Here is an 18933-nt window from a genome sequence, read left to right as displayed (position 1 = left end):
ACAGCTCCCCTAAATATCGCAGAAAGACATTCTCAGACCCACCCATCCAGCGATAAAGGGGAGCAGTTTTTAGCAGATACTCTGTGCAACAAGTTTTAAATGCCAGGTCTGTCTTAGGTTATTGACATATTTAGATTTTAATTTGTAAAAAAAAAATGCAATCCAGAATGCAATATTATGTCCATTTCAAATTATGAAATTCATATTTCTAGCGGAACTAGTAATTGAGGTTTGCACATTTACCCGGATGAGATAGCGGATGGACTAAGGAGAAGAACGCACGGTGAACGACGGAGGGAGATTTGAGAAAAAAAAAAATCATTTACTTTGTTGAATTGTTTATTTGGTTTCTTGCAAAATGGAAGATTTGGACAAAGACATACGATCAACTGCGAGAGGTTTTCATTGCATCCTATGCAATGTGAATGTACCCAATAGTAAGTGAAAGTCGTCGTTTTGCTATTTGGTTGCAGTTAATAACGTTAGCTAGCTATCGGCTAGCCACAAACCAACCAGATATATGGCTAACTTACTTTATAAGATAGCTAACTAGTTCATTACTCTGTCGGCTGTAAACTAATCAGCCAATCGTACAGGTGGCTAGGACAGTAACGTTAGCTAGCTAACCTTTTAGAATTTCTATGATATTTTATCAATTTCAGTTTACAGAAGTAGATACCTACAGTAAATGCTTAGCTAGATATATGAATTCATGACAATTGATACGGACACTGGCTTAGTTTTACACATGTCTGCTGGATAATCTAACGTTATCAGTTTTGTGACCAATTTTCTTTACTGACTGGAAAACACTGAATCTACAGAGGCCAGTCTGGATGCCCATGTGAAAGGGCGAAAGCATGTGAAGCTGAGCACAGTGCGGGCGACTCGGAAGGCTCAGGTGGAGAACAGTGTGTTTGTCAGTGGGATCAAACCGGATACAGCTCAAGCTGACCTTGTAGACTACTTCCAAAGGTTTGGACCAGTGTCAGAAGTCATCATGGACAAAGACAAGGTGAGCTCTAAGTAGTTGGAGTGCTGATCTAGGATTGGGGCCATTGTCAATATCATCTTGCTGCCATCTCTTCTCTCAATATTATATTCTCTCAATCAGAAATTGAAACGATGGCGGCATATACATTGTCAGATTACTTCATGGCGCAAATTTAGCATTTGCTAAATTCCAAAGTTCCACCTGCAACTAGCCATGGGAGTTTAGAAAACACTGGTACCTTCCAAGCTGAATTAAGGAAGTATCGGCAAGTAAAGGTTGGTTGAAAAATAATGCCTGATTGAACATCCCAAACCATAATTATTAAAGGACAACTCTTTCATTAGTCCATTGTTGATATAGTCCCAAAATGTTTTGCATGTCATCAATCAAGTTTTCAAGATATGTAACTTTCAAAATAAAGAAATCAGGCAGATTTCTGTATTTTGAAAGTTAGAACTCTTAAACTTGATTGCTGACATGCAAAACATTTAATGGTAGGATAATCCATTGCTTTATAAAGGTTTTTTCCATAGCTAGCTGGAGAGGAATATTCTTTGCAGTATTCTTATGGACCCCCAGCCCAAACAGTTGGTTGACACAAGCCTCGGACATACCCCTTGTCATATGTCTATAATACATTGTCTTCCGTCCACAGGGTGTGTACGCTATTGTGGAATTCAGTGAGAATGACAGTCTGCAGGCCACGCTGTCCCGGTTAGAGCACGACATGAACGGTCTGAAGCTGCGGGTGAAACCCAGGGAGAACAAGGAGTTCAAACTGATCCCTAAAAAGAGGCAGGATTCCAAGAACCTGCAGCAGATACTGGAGCGGCTCACCAAAGAGCTGTGCCAGACTGCTTCGGTAAGTGTTCCTTAGTTTAGTGTCCCTCCTCATTTCATGTTCCATGACTCTCTCGGTCTTATATGCGCTATTAATGTAGGGAATGATAAAAAGGGTAAGTATCAAAGTGCTGATGGATATGATGTGTTGTTGATGTGGTTCTGTCTCCAGGTGAATGAACAGATGCAGAGTGTGGTGGAGCGATTCCAGTTGGGGGAGAATGAGAAAAAGGCCAGAGAGTTACTAGTGCAACTGCTCCAGGAGGTGTTTACAGAGTTCTTCCCAGGTAGGCCAACTTTCATTGAGCCCAATCATGTAGCTTGAAGTACAAATGCCCCTAACCACAGATCAAGGATCAGATTACCTCCAGTCATAATCTTAACCACAAGGGGGATGAAAAATAGCTGACCCCGTGTCAGTGATTAGGTGCATAAATGATGGCCTTTGATGTTTGTGTGTGGTCTTGGTACAGATAGTCAGATCCTGGCTTTCGGTTCCTCTGTCAACACATTTGACATCCACTCCTGTGACTTGGATCTGTTCCTGGACCTGGACAACACCAAGGTGTTCCAAGCTCGGGCCAAGAATTCTTCTGAACAGGTGTGGTGGTGTCAACTTTTATAACGTCCCCCAGCGTCTCAATGTATTTTAAATTACCCATGCTATCTCCAGCACTCCTCTTCCTCTGATGTCCTCCAGGCAGGGGAAGGCCCATCGGACGACACCCGCTCTGAGGACTCCATCCTGTCCGACATCGACCTCTCCACTGCCTCGCCGGCTGAAGTGCTAGAGCTGGTGGCGGCCATCTTGAGAAAGTGCGTCCCTGGGGTGCACAAGGTCATGCCGGTCAGTGGCGCTCGCCTCCCTGTGGTTAAGTTCATCCACAAGGAGCTCAACCTCCAGGGGGACGTGACCATCAATAATAGGTCAGCCTATACAATGCTACTGTCATAATTAAATAGTACGAGTTATTTAATGCATCTCTATTGCTACTGTACTGTGTATGGCCCAGAACCAAGCTGACCACTACCCCTTCGTCCTAGAAACCTAATAATGATCAGAAAAGTCCCAGAGAGTAACTCTTAGTACTTGGGTATGAAGATAAGCACGACGGGCCACAATGGGTCCCCCACCAGCCAACCTTCCTAATCTCACTTCCTCCACCCTTCAGACTGGCGGTGAGGAACACCCGTTTCCTGCAGCTGTGCTCAGGGCTGGACTCCAGGCTGCGCCCTCTGGTCTACACCGTCCGCTACTGGGCTAAACAGAAGCAGCTGGCTGGTGAGTGGCCTTCACAGCTACCCTGTAGGAGAGACTAACATCATTTTAGATCAAACACCATTTTGAACAGTATTCAGTAGGGGTCAGCAGAACCTTGCTTGTGGACTTTCTGTGACCTTTTTTTTTTGTCTACAGATGATACGGTATTTTGCCTCTTTGTGCTACATGCTTGTCATAACTGTTTTGTCTCTCTGGTGTTTCTCCCGTAGGTAACCCCAGTGGTGCTGGACCCTTGCTGAATAACTATGCTCTGACACTGCTGGTGATCTTCTATCTGCAGAAGTGTGACCCTCCTGTTCTCCCCACGTTGGACCAGCTGAAGGACATGGCCTGTATGTACTACTTCCTGTCTGCACCTCTTTAAAGCTCATCACAAATGGAACATGCATGACCTTAACACGCATCTCATCTCAAGGCATTTCTATTCTGAACAAAAAATCTAAACACAACATGTGTGGTGAGTATGCTAGGCCACGGAAGAACTAGGACAGTTTCAGCTTCCAGGAATTGTGTACAGATCCTTTAGACGCAGGGCAGTGCATTATCATGCTGAAACATAATGTGATGGCAGAGGAAGAATGACAAGACAATGGGCGTGAGGATCTTGTCACGGTATCTCTGTGCATTCAAATTGCCATTGATAAAATGCAGTTGTGTTCGTTGTCCGTAGCTTATGCCTGCCCATACCATAACCTCATCGCCACCATGGGGGCCTTCTGTTCACAACGTTGACATTAGCAAGCCCTCACGACTCCATACACGTGGTCTGCAGTTGTGAGGCCAGTTGGAAGTACTGCCAAATCCTCTAAAACGACTTTGGAGACAGCTTATGGTAGAGAAATTAACATTAAATTCTCTGGCAATTCTCTGTTTGTTTTTCTCACTGTTCTTCTCTTCCTCTAAGGTGAGGAAGAAGAGTGCGTAATCGAAGGCTGGAACTGCACCTTCCCCAGTCAGCCCATTGCTGTGCCCCCCAGCAAGAACACCCAGGATCTGTGTAGGTTACACCAAAAAATGGCATGAAAAATACATCCAACCATGCAGGGGAAAAAAGGATGGGCAGCATTCAATTATTTATTATATACACACACACACACACACACACACACAAAGTATTTAGTCAGCCACCAATTGTGCAAGTTCTCCCACTTAAAAAGATGAGAGGCCTGTAATTTTCATCATAGGTACACTTCAACTATGACAGACAAAATGAGCAAAAAAAATCCAGAAAATCACATTGTAGGATTTTTTATGAATTTATTTGCAAATTATGGTGGAAAATAAGCATTTGGTCAATAACAAAAGTTTATCTCAATACTTTGTTATATACCCTTTGTTGGCAATGACAGAGGTCAATCGTTTTCTGTAAGTCTTCACAAGGTTTTCACACACTGTTGCTGGTATTTTGGCCCATTCCTCCATGCAGATCTCCTCTAGAGCAGTGATGTTTTGGGGCTGTTGCTGGGCAACACGGACTTTCAACTCCCTCCAAAGATTTTCTATGGGGTTGAGATCTGGAGACTGGCGAGGCCACTCCAGGACCTTGAAATGCTTCTTACGAAGCCACTCCTTCGTTGCCTGGGCGGTGTGTTTGGGATCATTGTCATGCTGAAAGACCCAGCCACGTTTCATCTTCAATGCCCTTGCTGATGGAAGGAGGTTTTCACTCAAAATCTACATGGCCCCATTCATTCTTTCCTTTACACGGATCAGTCATCCTGGTCCCTTTGCAGAAAAACAGCCCCAAAGCATGATGTTTCCACCCCCATGCTTCACAGTAGGTATGGTGTTCTTTGGATGCAACTCAGCATTCTTTGTCCTCCAAACACGACGAGTTGAGTTTTTACCAAAAAGTTATATTTTGGTTTCATATGACATTCTCCCAATCTTCTTCTGGATCATCCAAATGCTCTCTAGCAAACTTCAGACGGTCCTGGACACGTCTGGCACTGCAGGATTTGAGTCCCTGGCGTCGTAGTGTGTTACTGATGGTAGGCTTTGTTACTTTGGTCCCAGCTCTCTGCAGGTCATTCACTACGTCCCCCCGTGTGGTTCTGTGATTTTTGCTCACCGTTCTTGTGATCATTTTGACCCCACGGGGTGAGATCTTGCGTGGAGCCCCAGATCGAGGGAGATTATCAGTGGTCTTGTATGTCTTCCATTTCCTAATAATTGCTCCCACAGTTGATTTCTTCAAACCAAGCTGCTTACCTATTGCAGATTCAGTCTTCCCAGCCTGGTGCAGGTCTACAATTTTGTTTCTGGTGTCCTTTGACAGCTCTTTGGTCTTGGCCATAGTGGAGTTTGGAGTGTGACTGTTTGAGGTTGTGGACAGGTGTCTTTTATACTGATAACAAGTTCAAACAGGTGCCATTAATGCAGGTAACGAGTGGAGGACAGAGGAGCCTCTTAAAGAAGAAGTTACAGGTCTGTGAGAGCCAGAAATCTTGCTTGTTTGTAGGTGACCAAATACTTATTTTCCACCATAATTTGCAAATAAATTCATAAAAAATCTTCGTGTGATTTTTCTGGATTATTTTTCTAATTTTGTCTGTCATAGTTGAAGTGTACCTATGATGAAAATTACAGGCCTCTCTCATCTTTTTAAGTGGGAGAACTTGCACAATTGGTGGCTGACTAAATACTTTGTGTGTGTGCGTGCATATATATATATATATATATATATATTTATATATATATATATTATATATATATTATTTATATATATATATATATATATATATATAATATATATCCCTTTAGCAGACACTTTTATACAAAGCAACTTAGTCAGTCATGCGTGCATACATGGGTGATCCTTGGACTCAAACCCTCTATCATGGTGCTGCAAGCGCTATGCTCTACCAACTGAGCTACAGAAGACGTTAGAATATCAATAGTAGAATTGAAGATGCCATTTTATCCATTGATTTCTTTTAGATTGAACAATGGCTTGAAGCTTTTTTTTCTTTCTGTAGGTGCCCTGCTGTCAGGCTTCTTCTCCTTCTATGCCCAGTTTGACTTTGCCAGCTCTGTCATCTCCATCAGGGAGGGCTGCTCTCTCCCTGTCACCAGCTTTCTTAGCCGAGACAAGGTAAAGGGGGAAGGGGAGGCCATGGAGCAGGAGAGGTCCTCAGGCCCCAAGCTAGGCCCCCTCAATGTGCTGGACCCCTTTGAGCTGCACCACAATGTTGCGGGCAACCTGACTGAGCGCAGCCAGAGGAGCTTTCAAAGGGAGTGCCAGGAGGCAGAGAAGTACTGCCGCAGCCTGCAGTACATGCGCAAGTCCACCAAAGGTAAGGTGTGGGGCCTGGTGCGCCTTTTCACCCCCCGGGACGAGGGCCCTCACCACCACAAGGGGGCTGAGGGGGCAGAGCGGGAACTAGCCATCAGCATCCCCTTCAAGGCGGCGTCGCTCCCCGAGGTGGTCCGCAGCCAGCTGCACTCTGCCGCGGACGGCTTCCGCTTGCTCTGGTTCCAGAGGGTGTGCTCTGCTGTGGAGGGGGTGATTCAGGGAGTCCTTAAGTGCAGCCTAACTAACACTGGCATGGGGGAAAGCACTGGAGCTGACGGAATGGATACTGCGTCTCCGATTAGCAAATCGACAAACGACCACGGTGAGAACGCCAGCCTCCTTGCCTCCAGTGACTGCAGCCCACAGAGCAAGGGCACCCCAGGAACCAAGAGACCCCTGCTGTCCTCTGAGAGCAGCGGTGACTCCGTGTCCCCGCAGGGCAAGAGGCCCAGGTTGGACAGTTACATCGGGTCCCAGCCCGGTTCTCCACACTGGACCTACATCCAGAGGCACAGGGTGTGGGCGGGCCGGCGGAAGGTAAGGAGGGAGCTGCTTAAAGGGGGAATGGACATGGACTCCAGGCCAGAGGGCAGCAGTGTGGAGCTGGAGACCCAGGTGACCAAGCACATTGTGGACAAGGAACCAGAGGACAAGGAGCCGCTCGAGTTCCAGGTTCAGGCCCAGGTGGTGGGCGGCACAGAGAGCACCAAGGCCGTGATCAAGTTTCAACCCTCTGCCGATGGTGCCGGACTGTTCCAGGACTTCTTTCACTTCCTGGAGATGTTCCTGCCCAAGATGGCCGACACACTGATGGGGAAGACTGGGTAGATGATGTCAGATGACGTCAGACTGTTTTGTAAAAGGGTTGTGTGGGTTCTGATAAACATCACTTTTAGTTTTTTTCTTCTGAATAGTGGAAGAGTGGTTGAAACTGGCCACTTTGCACTATTTTCATATTATGGGAGATTTTTTGTTGTTGATAAAACTAAAGGAGTTGTCTCTTCTCGAAAACGGATCTGACCAAGATGGCTCTGAAGTGTTATGAAAGAGCTTGAGTAATGGCTTTGATAAAGCCATGAAAATATTGTGAAAATTGATTGTGCGCTGTCATGCTATTAAGTTAGGTATGTTTTACTTGTTTTAGATTAGGGTTGGCAAGTGCCCTGCAGCAATGCACACGTTGTATTGTTTCAGTGATTTGTTTAGTTTGACATCTTGTTTTATGGGGGTTGAAGGAAATTAAAGGCTATTGAATACTGTTCTCAACAGTTGGAATTAAATGAAAAACATATTTTATCAAGCGATGGAACAACTTTTTATTTTTTTTCCACATGCCGACTTTTGCCCCTTGTCTTGGCGCCGTTGTGCCACAGAATCTATCCAATGTTTAACTATTGGACAAGCTCCCATGTCCATAAATCACAATGGTAGGCTGCCTACCTAAGGTCTCCGGGGGGACTTGCCTGTTTATGATGTTACACAGGTCATAATTACATGGTGCATGCATCATTGACCCTCTGTCCACCATGGAAACAGCCTGGCAGACACAGGTCTATGCCAGGGGAAGTGTGTTTACTGGAAGCCTGGTCCAGATAGGCCTCTGCTCATACGACTGAGACCAACAACTGCAATTGCTCAGGCAGATATGCTGCTTTATTACCTAGGCTAACTGCCGCCATAGTTGGCAGTGGATAGGCGTAGTGCTGGGCGGTATGGCCAAAATATCAGTTCACGGTACTTTTTAAAAATGTTGAAGGTATTTGATAGTATTTTATGTTTTTAAATTATAACGTTTGCAACACTCATTATCGAGTTCCAAACTGCCCCTGGAAGCAACATCAGAGCGATAACTGTTCGTCAGGGGGCTTCCTGAAATGGGTTTCCATGGCCGAGCAGCCGCACGCACACAAGCCTAAAATCACTGTGCTCAATGCCAAACGCCGGCTGGAGGGGTGTAAAACTCACCGCCATCTGGATCAGTGGAAATGCGTTCTCTGGCGTGATGATATCATGCATCACCATCTGGCAGTCTGACAGATGAATCTGGGTTTGGCAGATGCCAGGAGAACGCTACCTGCTGCACTGCATAGTGCCAACTGTAAAGTTTGGTGGAGGAGGTATAAGGGTCTGGGGCTGTTTTTCATGATTCAGGCTAGGCCCCTTAGGTCCAGTGAATGGAAATCTTAACGCTACAGCCAACAATGACATTCTAGACGATTCTGTGCTTCCAACTTTGTGGCAACAGTTTGGGGAAGGCCGTTTCCTGTTTCAGAATGACAATGCTTTTGCGCACAAAGCGAGGTTCATACAGAAATGGTTTGTCGAGATCGGTGTGGAATAACTTGACTTCCCTGTACAGAGCCCTGACCTCAACCCCATCGAACACCTTTGGTATGAATTGGAACGCCGACTGCGAGCCAGGCCTAATCACCAAACATCACTGCCCGGCCTCACTAATGCTCTTGTGGCTGAATGGATGTTGGATCATCCCTGCAGCAATGTTCCAACATCTAGTGGAAGGCCTTCCCAGAAGAGTGGAGGCTGCTATAGCATCAAAGGGGGGACAAACTCTATATTAATGTCCATGATTTTGGAATGAGATGTTCGACGCGGTGTCCACATACTTTGTCATGTAGTGTAGCTACTAGAACCATGCTATCACTGAAGACTGAAGTGACCACAGAACAAAATGTACTGTAGCATGTTTAGTACATGAAACAAAGCCTAAAGGCTCTGTCACCATTGCACTCATCATTCCTGCACTGTCTTTGAAGTCTGTCTTCGCAGTACATCAAAGACTCATAGAAGCCCTGCTTGTTAGATGTTTTACACATGTCCTAGTACACCGCTGTCAGAACATAAGAAATTTAGTTTTCCCATATAGCAAAATATTAGCTATTGTCCCCCATGATCTGTCCCAACGATGAAGTCCAACAGGGAACATCCACCATTTTCTCCTAATTGCTTTTGTAGATGCGTGTATATTATATGCAGACTATTGCAATGGAGAATGATTTCATGTAGGCTAATTGCCCAACTATTGTCAGTTTCACGGAGCTCTCTGAGTAATCAATACCATCAATCACGAATTGATTCTGCTTCTGAATCTTTTAACGTTCTTACGTTATTTTTTTTATTTTTTGTGACACTAGCGTCAATCTTTAATTAGGGGGAAAAAAACACCTAATTTAATATTCGGTGTCATTGGTGTCCATGATACAGCCACTGCGTCAATTTGTTCCCCAGACAACCCTACATTCCCACTTATTCAGATCAATAGCATCAATTAGAGTAAATAAAGTTACCCATGGAAATAAGGTTTATGTGGCTGTCTTTTCTGTCTTAAACAGATATATCAGGTGGCTTTCTATTGGTTTAATTAGTCAGATCTTTTTAAGAAGGGGTGGGGGGTTAATTGCTTCTACTGGCAGACTGGCTTTGTTCCTCTGTGGAGATGACGAGCTGCATCTGTTGCGAGGGAATCAAAGCAACGTTTCTCGTCCACAGCTAGCAGAACTGAAGGCTGTAAACGTAGAGGGTTTTACGTGTAAGAAGAGTGAAGCATTTTTGGACACATAAGCTACAAATGACATACCGATCGGAAGGCATGTCTTACTCTATCAATATATTCTCTCCCATGTGTGGTGACTAAATGGAAAAACCCTGGGAAATGCCATCTCCTTGTTTGGTTACTGTTATGCGGTAGTGCTTCTGAGTGACGCTCGAGGGCTTTTCAGGGCATTTCATGTATTCATAAATGATTTCACTAACAGACAGTGATATCCATTGATGAAGTCTGCGGTGCAAACAGACCGGGTTGACTGGATCACTGGAAAGCACTCTGCTCACATTAGTGGCTGTCTCAATCAGATGATAACGCTAAATTAGCCTTGCAATACTACTGGAAGGAGTCAGATTTGTCTGGGGAGACATCCATGAAATGAAGTGCGTGGGCTTCTTTCTGTGCATTAGTCCTCCCTCTACTATGCTACTATGTTTGGAAGCAGCAAGTGTCATGAGTACAAAATAGGGTACAATCATATTGTCTCGTCTTCAAAGCGAGAGGTTTTTCAAACAGAGGATTTTGGTCTTGCCTTCTAACATGCATACTAACATAGTATTACCATATATGGTATTCCATGGAATACATATTTATATTTACATACAGTACCAGTCAAAGTTTGGACACACCTACTCATTCAAAGGTTTTTCTTTATTTTCTACATTGTATAATAATAGTGAAGACATCAAAACTATGAAATAACACATGGAATCATGCAGTGAACAAAGAAGTGTTAAACAAATCAAGATATATTTAGATTCTTTAAAGTAGCCACCCGTTGCCTTGATAATAGCTTTGCACACTCTTTGGCATTCTCTCAACCAGCTTCACCTGGAATGCTTTTCCAACAGTCTTGAAGGAGTTCTCACATATGCTGAGCACTTGTTGGCTGCTTTTAATTCACTCTGCGGTCCAACTCATCCCAAACCATCTCAATTGGGTTGAGGTCAGGTGATTGTGGAGGCCAGGTCATCTGATGCAGCACTCCATCACTCTCCTTCTTGTTCAAATAGTCTTTATACAGCCTGGAGGTGTGTTGGGTCATTGTCCTGTTGAAAAACAAATGATAGTCCCACTAAGCAAAAACCAGATGGTATGGCGTATCGCTGCAGAATGCTGTGGTAGCCATGCTGGTTATTTGTGCCTTGAATTCTAAATAAATCACTGACAGTGTCACCAACAAAGCACCATCACACCACCTCCTATGTAAAGTAAATGTCAAATGTTCACTGTTAAAGAAGGATCATCAGCACATACATTGTTATTAGTTACATCTGTAATTGAATAATGGGCACACCAACATTAGTAACAAAATGTGGTGTGTGGTTGTGACTGAGTTGTATTTGCTGCCTTCTTGGAGTGCATTAGCCTGAGACTTATCTGGAGGAGTTTATTGGGTCTAATGAGCCTTGGAAAAACTCAACTGTTTGCCTTTTCTTTATTTTCTGTTACTTCTGAATGTTTACCCGTGGAGACGGCGATCGAGTGAGGAGATGAGTTTGCCTTCTGCCTGTTGTTTCTTGTCATTGACTTTTATTGCGAGTTGGGTAAACAGAAAGAGTCAGTAGATTACTATCACGGGAGAACGGGCAAGTTGTAGTGGGATACACTGTGCGTTTACTGCTATCCCATAGGCCGGATGTGAGGTGCAAGAGAAAGGTACAGTGGGGCTCCAAATTATTGACACCCTTGATAAAGATGAGCATAAATGGCAAAAATAAATCTATAATATTATTGTATTCTCTTAAATATATACTAATACAATTGCTCAGAGAAAGATTTTGTTTAACAAGGAATTATATTTCTCAAAAGGAACGTGTCAAAATGATTGATGCCACTGTTTTAAATACCTTTCAATACGTCACCTTGCGAGGATAACGTCCCCGAGTCTTTTTCTAGAATGTTTTATGAGATTGGAGAACACATTGGGAGGGATCTTAGACCATTCTTCCATACAGAATCTTTCCAGATCCCTGATATCCTTTGTCTACTGTAAAATATGCTGGTGGATCTTTGATGTTATGGGGCCTATTTTGCTTCCACTGGTCCTGGGGCCCTTGTTAAGGTCAACGGCATCATTCACTATACCCAGTACCTGGATATTTCAGCCTAAAACCTGGTTGCCTCTGCCAGGAGGTTGAAACTTGGCCACAAGTGGATGTTCCAGTGAGACAATAACCCCAAGCACACATCAAAATTCACAAAGAAATCCACATTTCCAGTCTCAGGACTTGAAACCCATTGAAAACACTTTGGGTTTCTACAGCACAACGGCAGAGTCATGTCATAAGTGTAAAACTAATAATGACTTAATAATCCATGCTTTCTGGGAAGTCTGAAAATTGTGGGCGGAGCTAGAAAGTTGGCTGTCAAAAAGGTGTTACAATGTAAACTTACTTTTAATCCGTCGGTCTGCATATTTCAAGACATGGCTTATGTGGATGTAGTGAGATACCCAATGGGCTGGACTCATCACAAAAACAAAAAGTATACAAAATATGTGGAAATCAATCAATCCGCCATCATTAACACAATGGAAAAATCTAATGATTTAAAAAAATATTGAAATAGCATGGGCGACAAAGAAAAACAAATTGATACAATTTAAGGTCCAAGTGGCAAACAATAATGCAGGCACTAGGGATGGGGGTGTGAACATGCGGGTCTGGGCAGATGAGATGTACTCATTGTTTGTGTGCGTCTGTAAGTTGTTGTTCATATAAGTTTGAATATGGAGTGGATTGAAAAAATATATTTTTAAAATAGAATACCTGTGGTTTGAATTGAAGAGGGCAGTCTATAAGTGCAGACAAAGGATATCAAGGATCTGGAAAAATTCTGTATGGAGGAATGGTCTAAGATCCCTCCTGACATGTTCTCCAATCTCATAAAACATTCTAGAAAAGGGCTGTGTCGTTATCCTTGTAACTCACTAACCACATGGCGAATGTCAAAATGTTCCCTTAAGGTATGCAAGGGTAGGGTGCTGGAATATGGAAAACGGGTGCCAATCAATTTTAGCCCTATCTTTTTTTAGATTGGTTTGTATTACTTATTAAACCAAATCTCTTTCTCTGTATTAATATAAAATAATATACATTTTCAGTTTTTTTGAGCATACAATATAGCTCAGTATTTGTTTTTTTATACACTTTTTGCTCATCTTTATCAAGGGTGCCAATAGTTAGTGACCCCTCTGTACAGACGCTAGAATTTTTCATTTGTATACCTAATTCTTATGAGGGATTCTCTTTACTCAATATGGTAAAAATGTGATTAAAATGTAAATTATATCTGTATATCATTTAGCATTTGTTCTCAACAATGATCCTGGTAAAAAAAAATAAAAAAAATCCTGGTATTGACACGTTTCTTATTGCTTTTCAGGCTAGATAAGAGGGATACACCTGGGGATAAGTAGTCGCAGACAGAGAGATGAGGGAGGTTAAACTACGTATCGACATCACAGTCAACTTCTCAGACAAACATTTTTAAATCAGGAAATAGTCTTCATGTCACACACACACACATAAGAATGTGTGCACTTTCACATGCAAAATAATGTACGCACTCTCACACACACACACACCCCACTCTTTCTGCATGCGCCGTTCATCTTTGCCTCAACCCTGACTAGTATCCTGGTCCCTGCTGCTGAAAAACATGCCCACAGCATGATGCTGCCACCAGTATGCTTCACCGTAGAGATGGTGCCAGGTTTCCTCCAGACGTGATGCTTGGCATACAGGCCTTAAGAGTTCAATCTTGGTTTCATCAGACCAGAGAATTTTGTTTCTCATGGTCTGAGAGTCTTAAGGGACCTTTTGGCAAACTCCAAGCGGGCTGTCATGTGCCTTTTACTGAGGAGTGGCTTCCATCTGGCCACTCTACCATAAAGTCCTAGTTGGTGGAGGGTTGCTGAGATGGTTGTCCTTTTGGAAGGTTCTCCCATCTGCACAGAGGAACTCTAGAGCTCTGTCAGAGTGACCATCTGGTTCTTGGTCACCTCCTTGACCAAGGCCCTTCTCCCCCAATTGCTCAGTTTGGCCGGGCGGCCAGCTCTAGGAAGAGTCTTGGTGGTTCCAAACCTCTTCCATTTAAGAATGATAGAGGCCACTGTGTTCTTGGGGGCAATTCCTTCGACCTCATGGCTTGGATTTTGCTCTGACATGCACTGTCAACTGTGGGACCTTATATAGACAGGTGTGTGCCTTTCCAAATCATGTCCAATCAATTGAATTTACCACAGGTGGACTCCAATCAAGTTGTAGAAACATCTCAATGATGATCAATGGAAACAGGATGCACCTGAGCTCAATTTCGAGTCTCATAGCGAAGGGTCTGAATAATTATGTAAATAAGGTATTTCATTTCTGAAAACCTGTTTTTGCTTTGTCATTATGGGGTATTGTGTGTAGAATACTATTACGCAATTGCTGTGACTCCGTCTCATATCAAGTCTCAGCTCCCCTTTATCCCACCCAGGGCAATGGCCTCTGTTTATTCTAGACCTTCATGGTCTACTGTTCACATGACGCCTATGTCCCTACAGTCCTTATCATAGGGTATTCATATCAGTCAACTTGTTCAATTAAATTCAAACAACTTTTATTCCTGAGAGGGAACTTCATGTGTGGTGACGGAGCGGTACACAGAACGTAGAACACATCAACGTAGAACACAAAATCATGTTCGGTATTAGAGGATTAGAAGCATTATATGCAATCACAGGTTATACACATCTATATTTGCTATGATAACGTAGAGATGTGTACAAAATAAATGTGTGTGTGTGTGTGCTTTAAGGCTGTATTTTTATATGATCAGACTAACAACCATATTATTAATCTGTGACTAGTCTTTCTTCTGACCTCTCACTCCACCAGGTCACATGGAGACTGCATCATATAGTCAGTCATTCTATCTATAATGCATTCTGGAAATATGTAGGTGTAGGCCTACAGAATTACTGCTATTTTGGGTTTCTTTTTTTCCCTCGGCTGGTGTATTTTATAGGCTACCTCATATGAATATATTCAACAAGAAATGACTCATTAGGGTCATTCATACATACACCTACACCGATATGGGTGCGTTTATGATCATTTTACACGATTCTCGGCAATTGCATATACAAAGACTTCTTGGCTATTCTTCTCTATACATAACTGACTTATTCAGGTAAGTATGCAACAACGTTGTCAATGTAACGTTTCTTGAAGAAAAACATTTATAAGCCTAGTTTTGATATTAAATTAAAGAATGTAGGCTTTTATGCACTGGCCTATCCTGTTTCCAAATTACACACGGATCTAAATTCCCATTAATTACATTTCCACAGATGAGACCAGAGTCAATAGAGACAATTTGAACACCGATTAAAATCTTCTCCTTAAGACAAGTACTCCAGATGAATTTACACAAACTCCTCCTGTAGGCTGGTATTGCTGATTTGCTGAATGCTTGCCCCATCCCACTGGGCACACACTTGTTGAATCAACTTTGTTTCCACGTCATTTCAATTAATTTACTCATCAAATCACATTTTATTCGTCACATGCGCCGAATACAACTTTACCGTGAAATGCTTACTTATAAGCCCTTAACCAGCCCCTAACCAAGTAAATTATTACGTTACAAACAAAGTCCCACCATTCACTCCTAACGATCATTCTAAATATGAGAACTGGAGAATTTCCATTGCAATGCAGAACCAGGCGTCGAATAGTGAATGGAGGGATTTGTTTGGTGTTCAACTTTCATATTTACGTTTTTTTATCGGCCCATCCACCACTCCCCCTCTTCGGAGGACAAAAATAACTTCATTTTTTGTTACGTACAGACATTTTTACATACATGGCACTTTTTTACACAGTAGTTACATAGAAAAAATATAGCAATTCGTTTTTTTGATGGACTGTAAAACTAAGATATTAGGGTGGTTGTTTTCAAACCACAGGGCATGACTCAACTCCCCGAGTAGCACGTAAGAAATAGAGTCTAGCAGCAATTTATATTGATTGGTTTGTTACTTTTAGAGCTTTATAGCTAGGCTACTTTGCAATTTTGTGAACGATTAAATAGTATCTCTGAAACGCAGACTCACAAAGTTATGTAAAACACACTTGTATTCGGTGCATGTTGTGCTGCAAACAAAATGAGAATGAACGCTGTGTGCTACTATTTGACGAATCACCGCACTATTTCCGCATAAAACATTAAAATCACCGCACTATTTCCCCATAAAACATTAAAATCATCGCAATATTATTGCATAAAACTGATCCATCACCGCAGTATAAAATCAATCAAACAATCTCTGCCCAGAAAGCAAAATTATGTTGAAAATATATATACATATATTATTTTCCGGACATTTAAATCAGGTGTATTTTACCTGAATTAAAGGTGAAAATACATTTTTTTCCAGATGTATTTTCCAGATGCTGAAAATATGTAATTTACAGACCTTGAAAATGCATATTTTTCGGGTCATTGATTCTAAGGCCAAATTTCAACTGCTGTATATATTCTCAATGAAGTAAGTATTATATCACAATCATATTTGTTGAAGCCTCTTAATATACTGAAGATTGCAACATAATATTTATTATTGTTATCTGTTACATGCACTTTAAACTTTAAAACTGGCAGCAATGATGTTCAAAGTAGTCCAACCTACAGAATAAACCAACAGACCACTTCAACTACAATAACATTCTCAGTTACAGAATTACAATTACATATTTTTTTATTTTTTTGCTATGACTGTGATATCTTGTTGTTTATTTACCTTTTACCTGTTTATTTAGTTAAATGCACTGACTGTAAGTCGCTCTGGATAAGAGCGTCTGCTGAATGACCAGAATGTAAATGTGAAAACAAACACTTGCTGGGTATTATTCTAATGAGCTCCGCCCCAAAACAAGTACACATTGGTCTGTGCGGACCTGATCAAGATCTGAACGTATCATAGACGTCTATGCTATGTTTCACAAGTTTGAACATCACAGTACAGTATGGCACAGTTTAGTACAGTAGAGCACAGTAGAGTACGGTACAGGACAGTAAAGTTTTATTCAGTAGAGTACAGTGGAGTATAGTTTAATTCAGTAGAGGGCACTACGATAAAGTAGAGTACATTAGAGTAAACTAGGGTACAATACAGTACACTATACATGTATTTTATTTACCCTACTCTACTGTGCTATTCTGTATTGTGCTGTACTGTACCCTACTTTTCCTTAATGTACTGCGCACTGTACTGCAATGCACTGTGCTGTGCTGTACTGTATGAAAGAACCCCTCAACTCACCGAAGGTGCAAACATGAACCATTGACTAGCAATGATTGCCTGAGGAACTTCAGGGGTTCCTTGAGAATCTCCAGGGTTCCTCAAGTCACCACTAATTCTAAGAGTGTACTGCATAGGCCTACCCCTTCAAAAAATACAAATAATTGTGTGCACAGTGTGCTATTAGCGTGCTAACAATCATTAAGACAGACTGGTGAAATGACTAGCATAGCTAGCCATCGCTAGCATTTACTTGTTGAAGTAACTTTTGAATGTAATGGAGTTGATTGTAGCCTCTTCATTCTGGGAGATCTGTAGAAATTGGTCTTATCCTGTACCCCGATAACATATTGACCTATTTCTGATACACTTTTACAGTCACCGATGGCAAATCTATAATGCCTTACCAGTCGATATGGGCTATACTATGATAAAAAAAACATGTTTAAATCTACATTTTTCCAAGTTCACTGATCTCAGATGGCAACGCACCTTTAGGGAGATATGGTGTGAATTCTGTAAACTCTATAAAAGTTAATATAAACTTTTCTTTTCACACATTGTATAGCCTGTACCGACTGGTAAGGCATTCTGGATTAGTTTATAGATTTGCCATCGGTGACAGGAAAAGCTTCTCAGAAATAGGTAAACCAGAGTGCTGATAAATATGTTTTTGGGGTACGAGATGTCTCCTTCAGCAACGGGAGACCATATGTACAGGACCATATGTACAGCAAAGATGCTAAGTAACAGGTCAACTATAACATTGATATACACTACATGCAGTGGCGACCCGCCATTCAGGGCAGGTGGGGCAGAGCAAAAATAAAAAGTGTTCTCTAGTTGAGCCGTGATGGCTCAGTGTTCTGTCACTCATGGGAACACTATGTAACCGCAAAATCTACGAGGAGAACTCGAGGGTGCTGCCACAGAGTTACATTAGAAGTGCCCATCCAAAAATGCTCAAGGTCATTGGCCACGGATAAAATTATGTCAAATCAAAGTTATATCTACAGTAGCTTTGATTGGACTGATCATGTCAAAATCTTAGCTAGCAGTCATCATCATGAATCAAGTCGACAATCTACTGGCAAATCCTTTTCAATCCTTGTCATATGAAGTGAAATTATAGATAAAACATATCGGTGCTCTTCGGCCATTGGATATAAACATTAGACAACAAGTTGGAAATCGTAAATTCAGCAATGAGTAGTTTGTAAGGAATCAGTGGCTAACTGCATGCATTGCAAAGCAATCACTAGCCTGCTATTCAGTGGTGGGTGTGTGGTCAAAGTCTGGATTTAAGGGCCTCTTTTCCAAGCTTAAAAGGATAAAGATTCACATGCCATGGGCCAGAAAAGGTTGAATACATCAATCCAACCTGTCAATCCAGCATTCTGCCTCATTCAAAACAATTGGAAACTCGGAACTGGGAAATCTCAGTTCAAGACAACTGGGAACTAGGGGAAAAAACGAGCTCCAACTGGGATAATACGTTTTGAACGGTCATCCAACTCGGAATTCCATGTCTGGAACTCTGGCCTTTTCTTCAGCTCCGACCTGAAGATCACTGACGTCATTTTTTTTCCAGTTCTCTTGAAAGTACCATAAATCCAGAGAATGCCAGACTTTGAAGACAAAGTTTGATGACAAAATTTGGCCACGA

At 42.2% G+C, this 18933-nt stretch overlaps 1 protein-coding gene across 1 annotated transcript; it reads left to right on the top strand.

The window, feature by feature from the left end:
- The first annotated feature begins 249 nt into the window (after positions 1-249).
- LOC139368110 (terminal uridylyl transferase 1, U6 snRNA-specific) lies at positions 250-9732 on the top strand. Its single transcript, XM_071106684.1, has 10 exons — positions 250-437; positions 825-1015; positions 1650-1856; positions 2007-2121; positions 2308-2435; positions 2535-2761; positions 3007-3116; positions 3326-3448; positions 4021-4113; positions 6095-9732. Exons 1-10 carry the CDS (start codon positions 359-361, stop codon positions 7237-7239), a joined length of 2418 nt encoding a protein of 805 aa, XP_070962785.1. The 5' UTR covers positions 250-358; the 3' UTR covers positions 7240-9732.
- The last annotated feature ends 9201 nt before the right edge of the window (positions 9733-18933 follow it).

The sequence above is a fragment of the Oncorhynchus clarkii genome, chromosome 16 (genome assembly GCF_045791955.1).
Source record: "Oncorhynchus clarkii lewisi isolate Uvic-CL-2024 chromosome 16, UVic_Ocla_1.0, whole genome shotgun sequence".
NCBI classification, from domain to species: Eukaryota; Metazoa; Chordata; class Actinopteri; order Salmoniformes; family Salmonidae; genus Oncorhynchus; species Oncorhynchus clarkii.
This window is presented reverse-complemented; position numbering and strand designations above follow the sequence as displayed.

Coding starts and splice junctions, on each gene's coding strand:
- LOC139368110 (XM_071106684.1), top strand. CDS start 359: ATGGAAGATTTGGACAAAGACATACGATCAACTGCGAGAGGTTTTCAT. Junction 438..824: donor CAATGTGAATGTACCCAATA/GTAAGTGAAAGT, acceptor CTGAATCTACAG/AGGCCAGTCTGGATGCCCAT. Junction 2,436..2,534: donor CCAAGAATTCTTCTGAACAG/GTGTGGTGGTGT, acceptor GATGTCCTCCAG/GCAGGGGAAGGCCCATCGGA.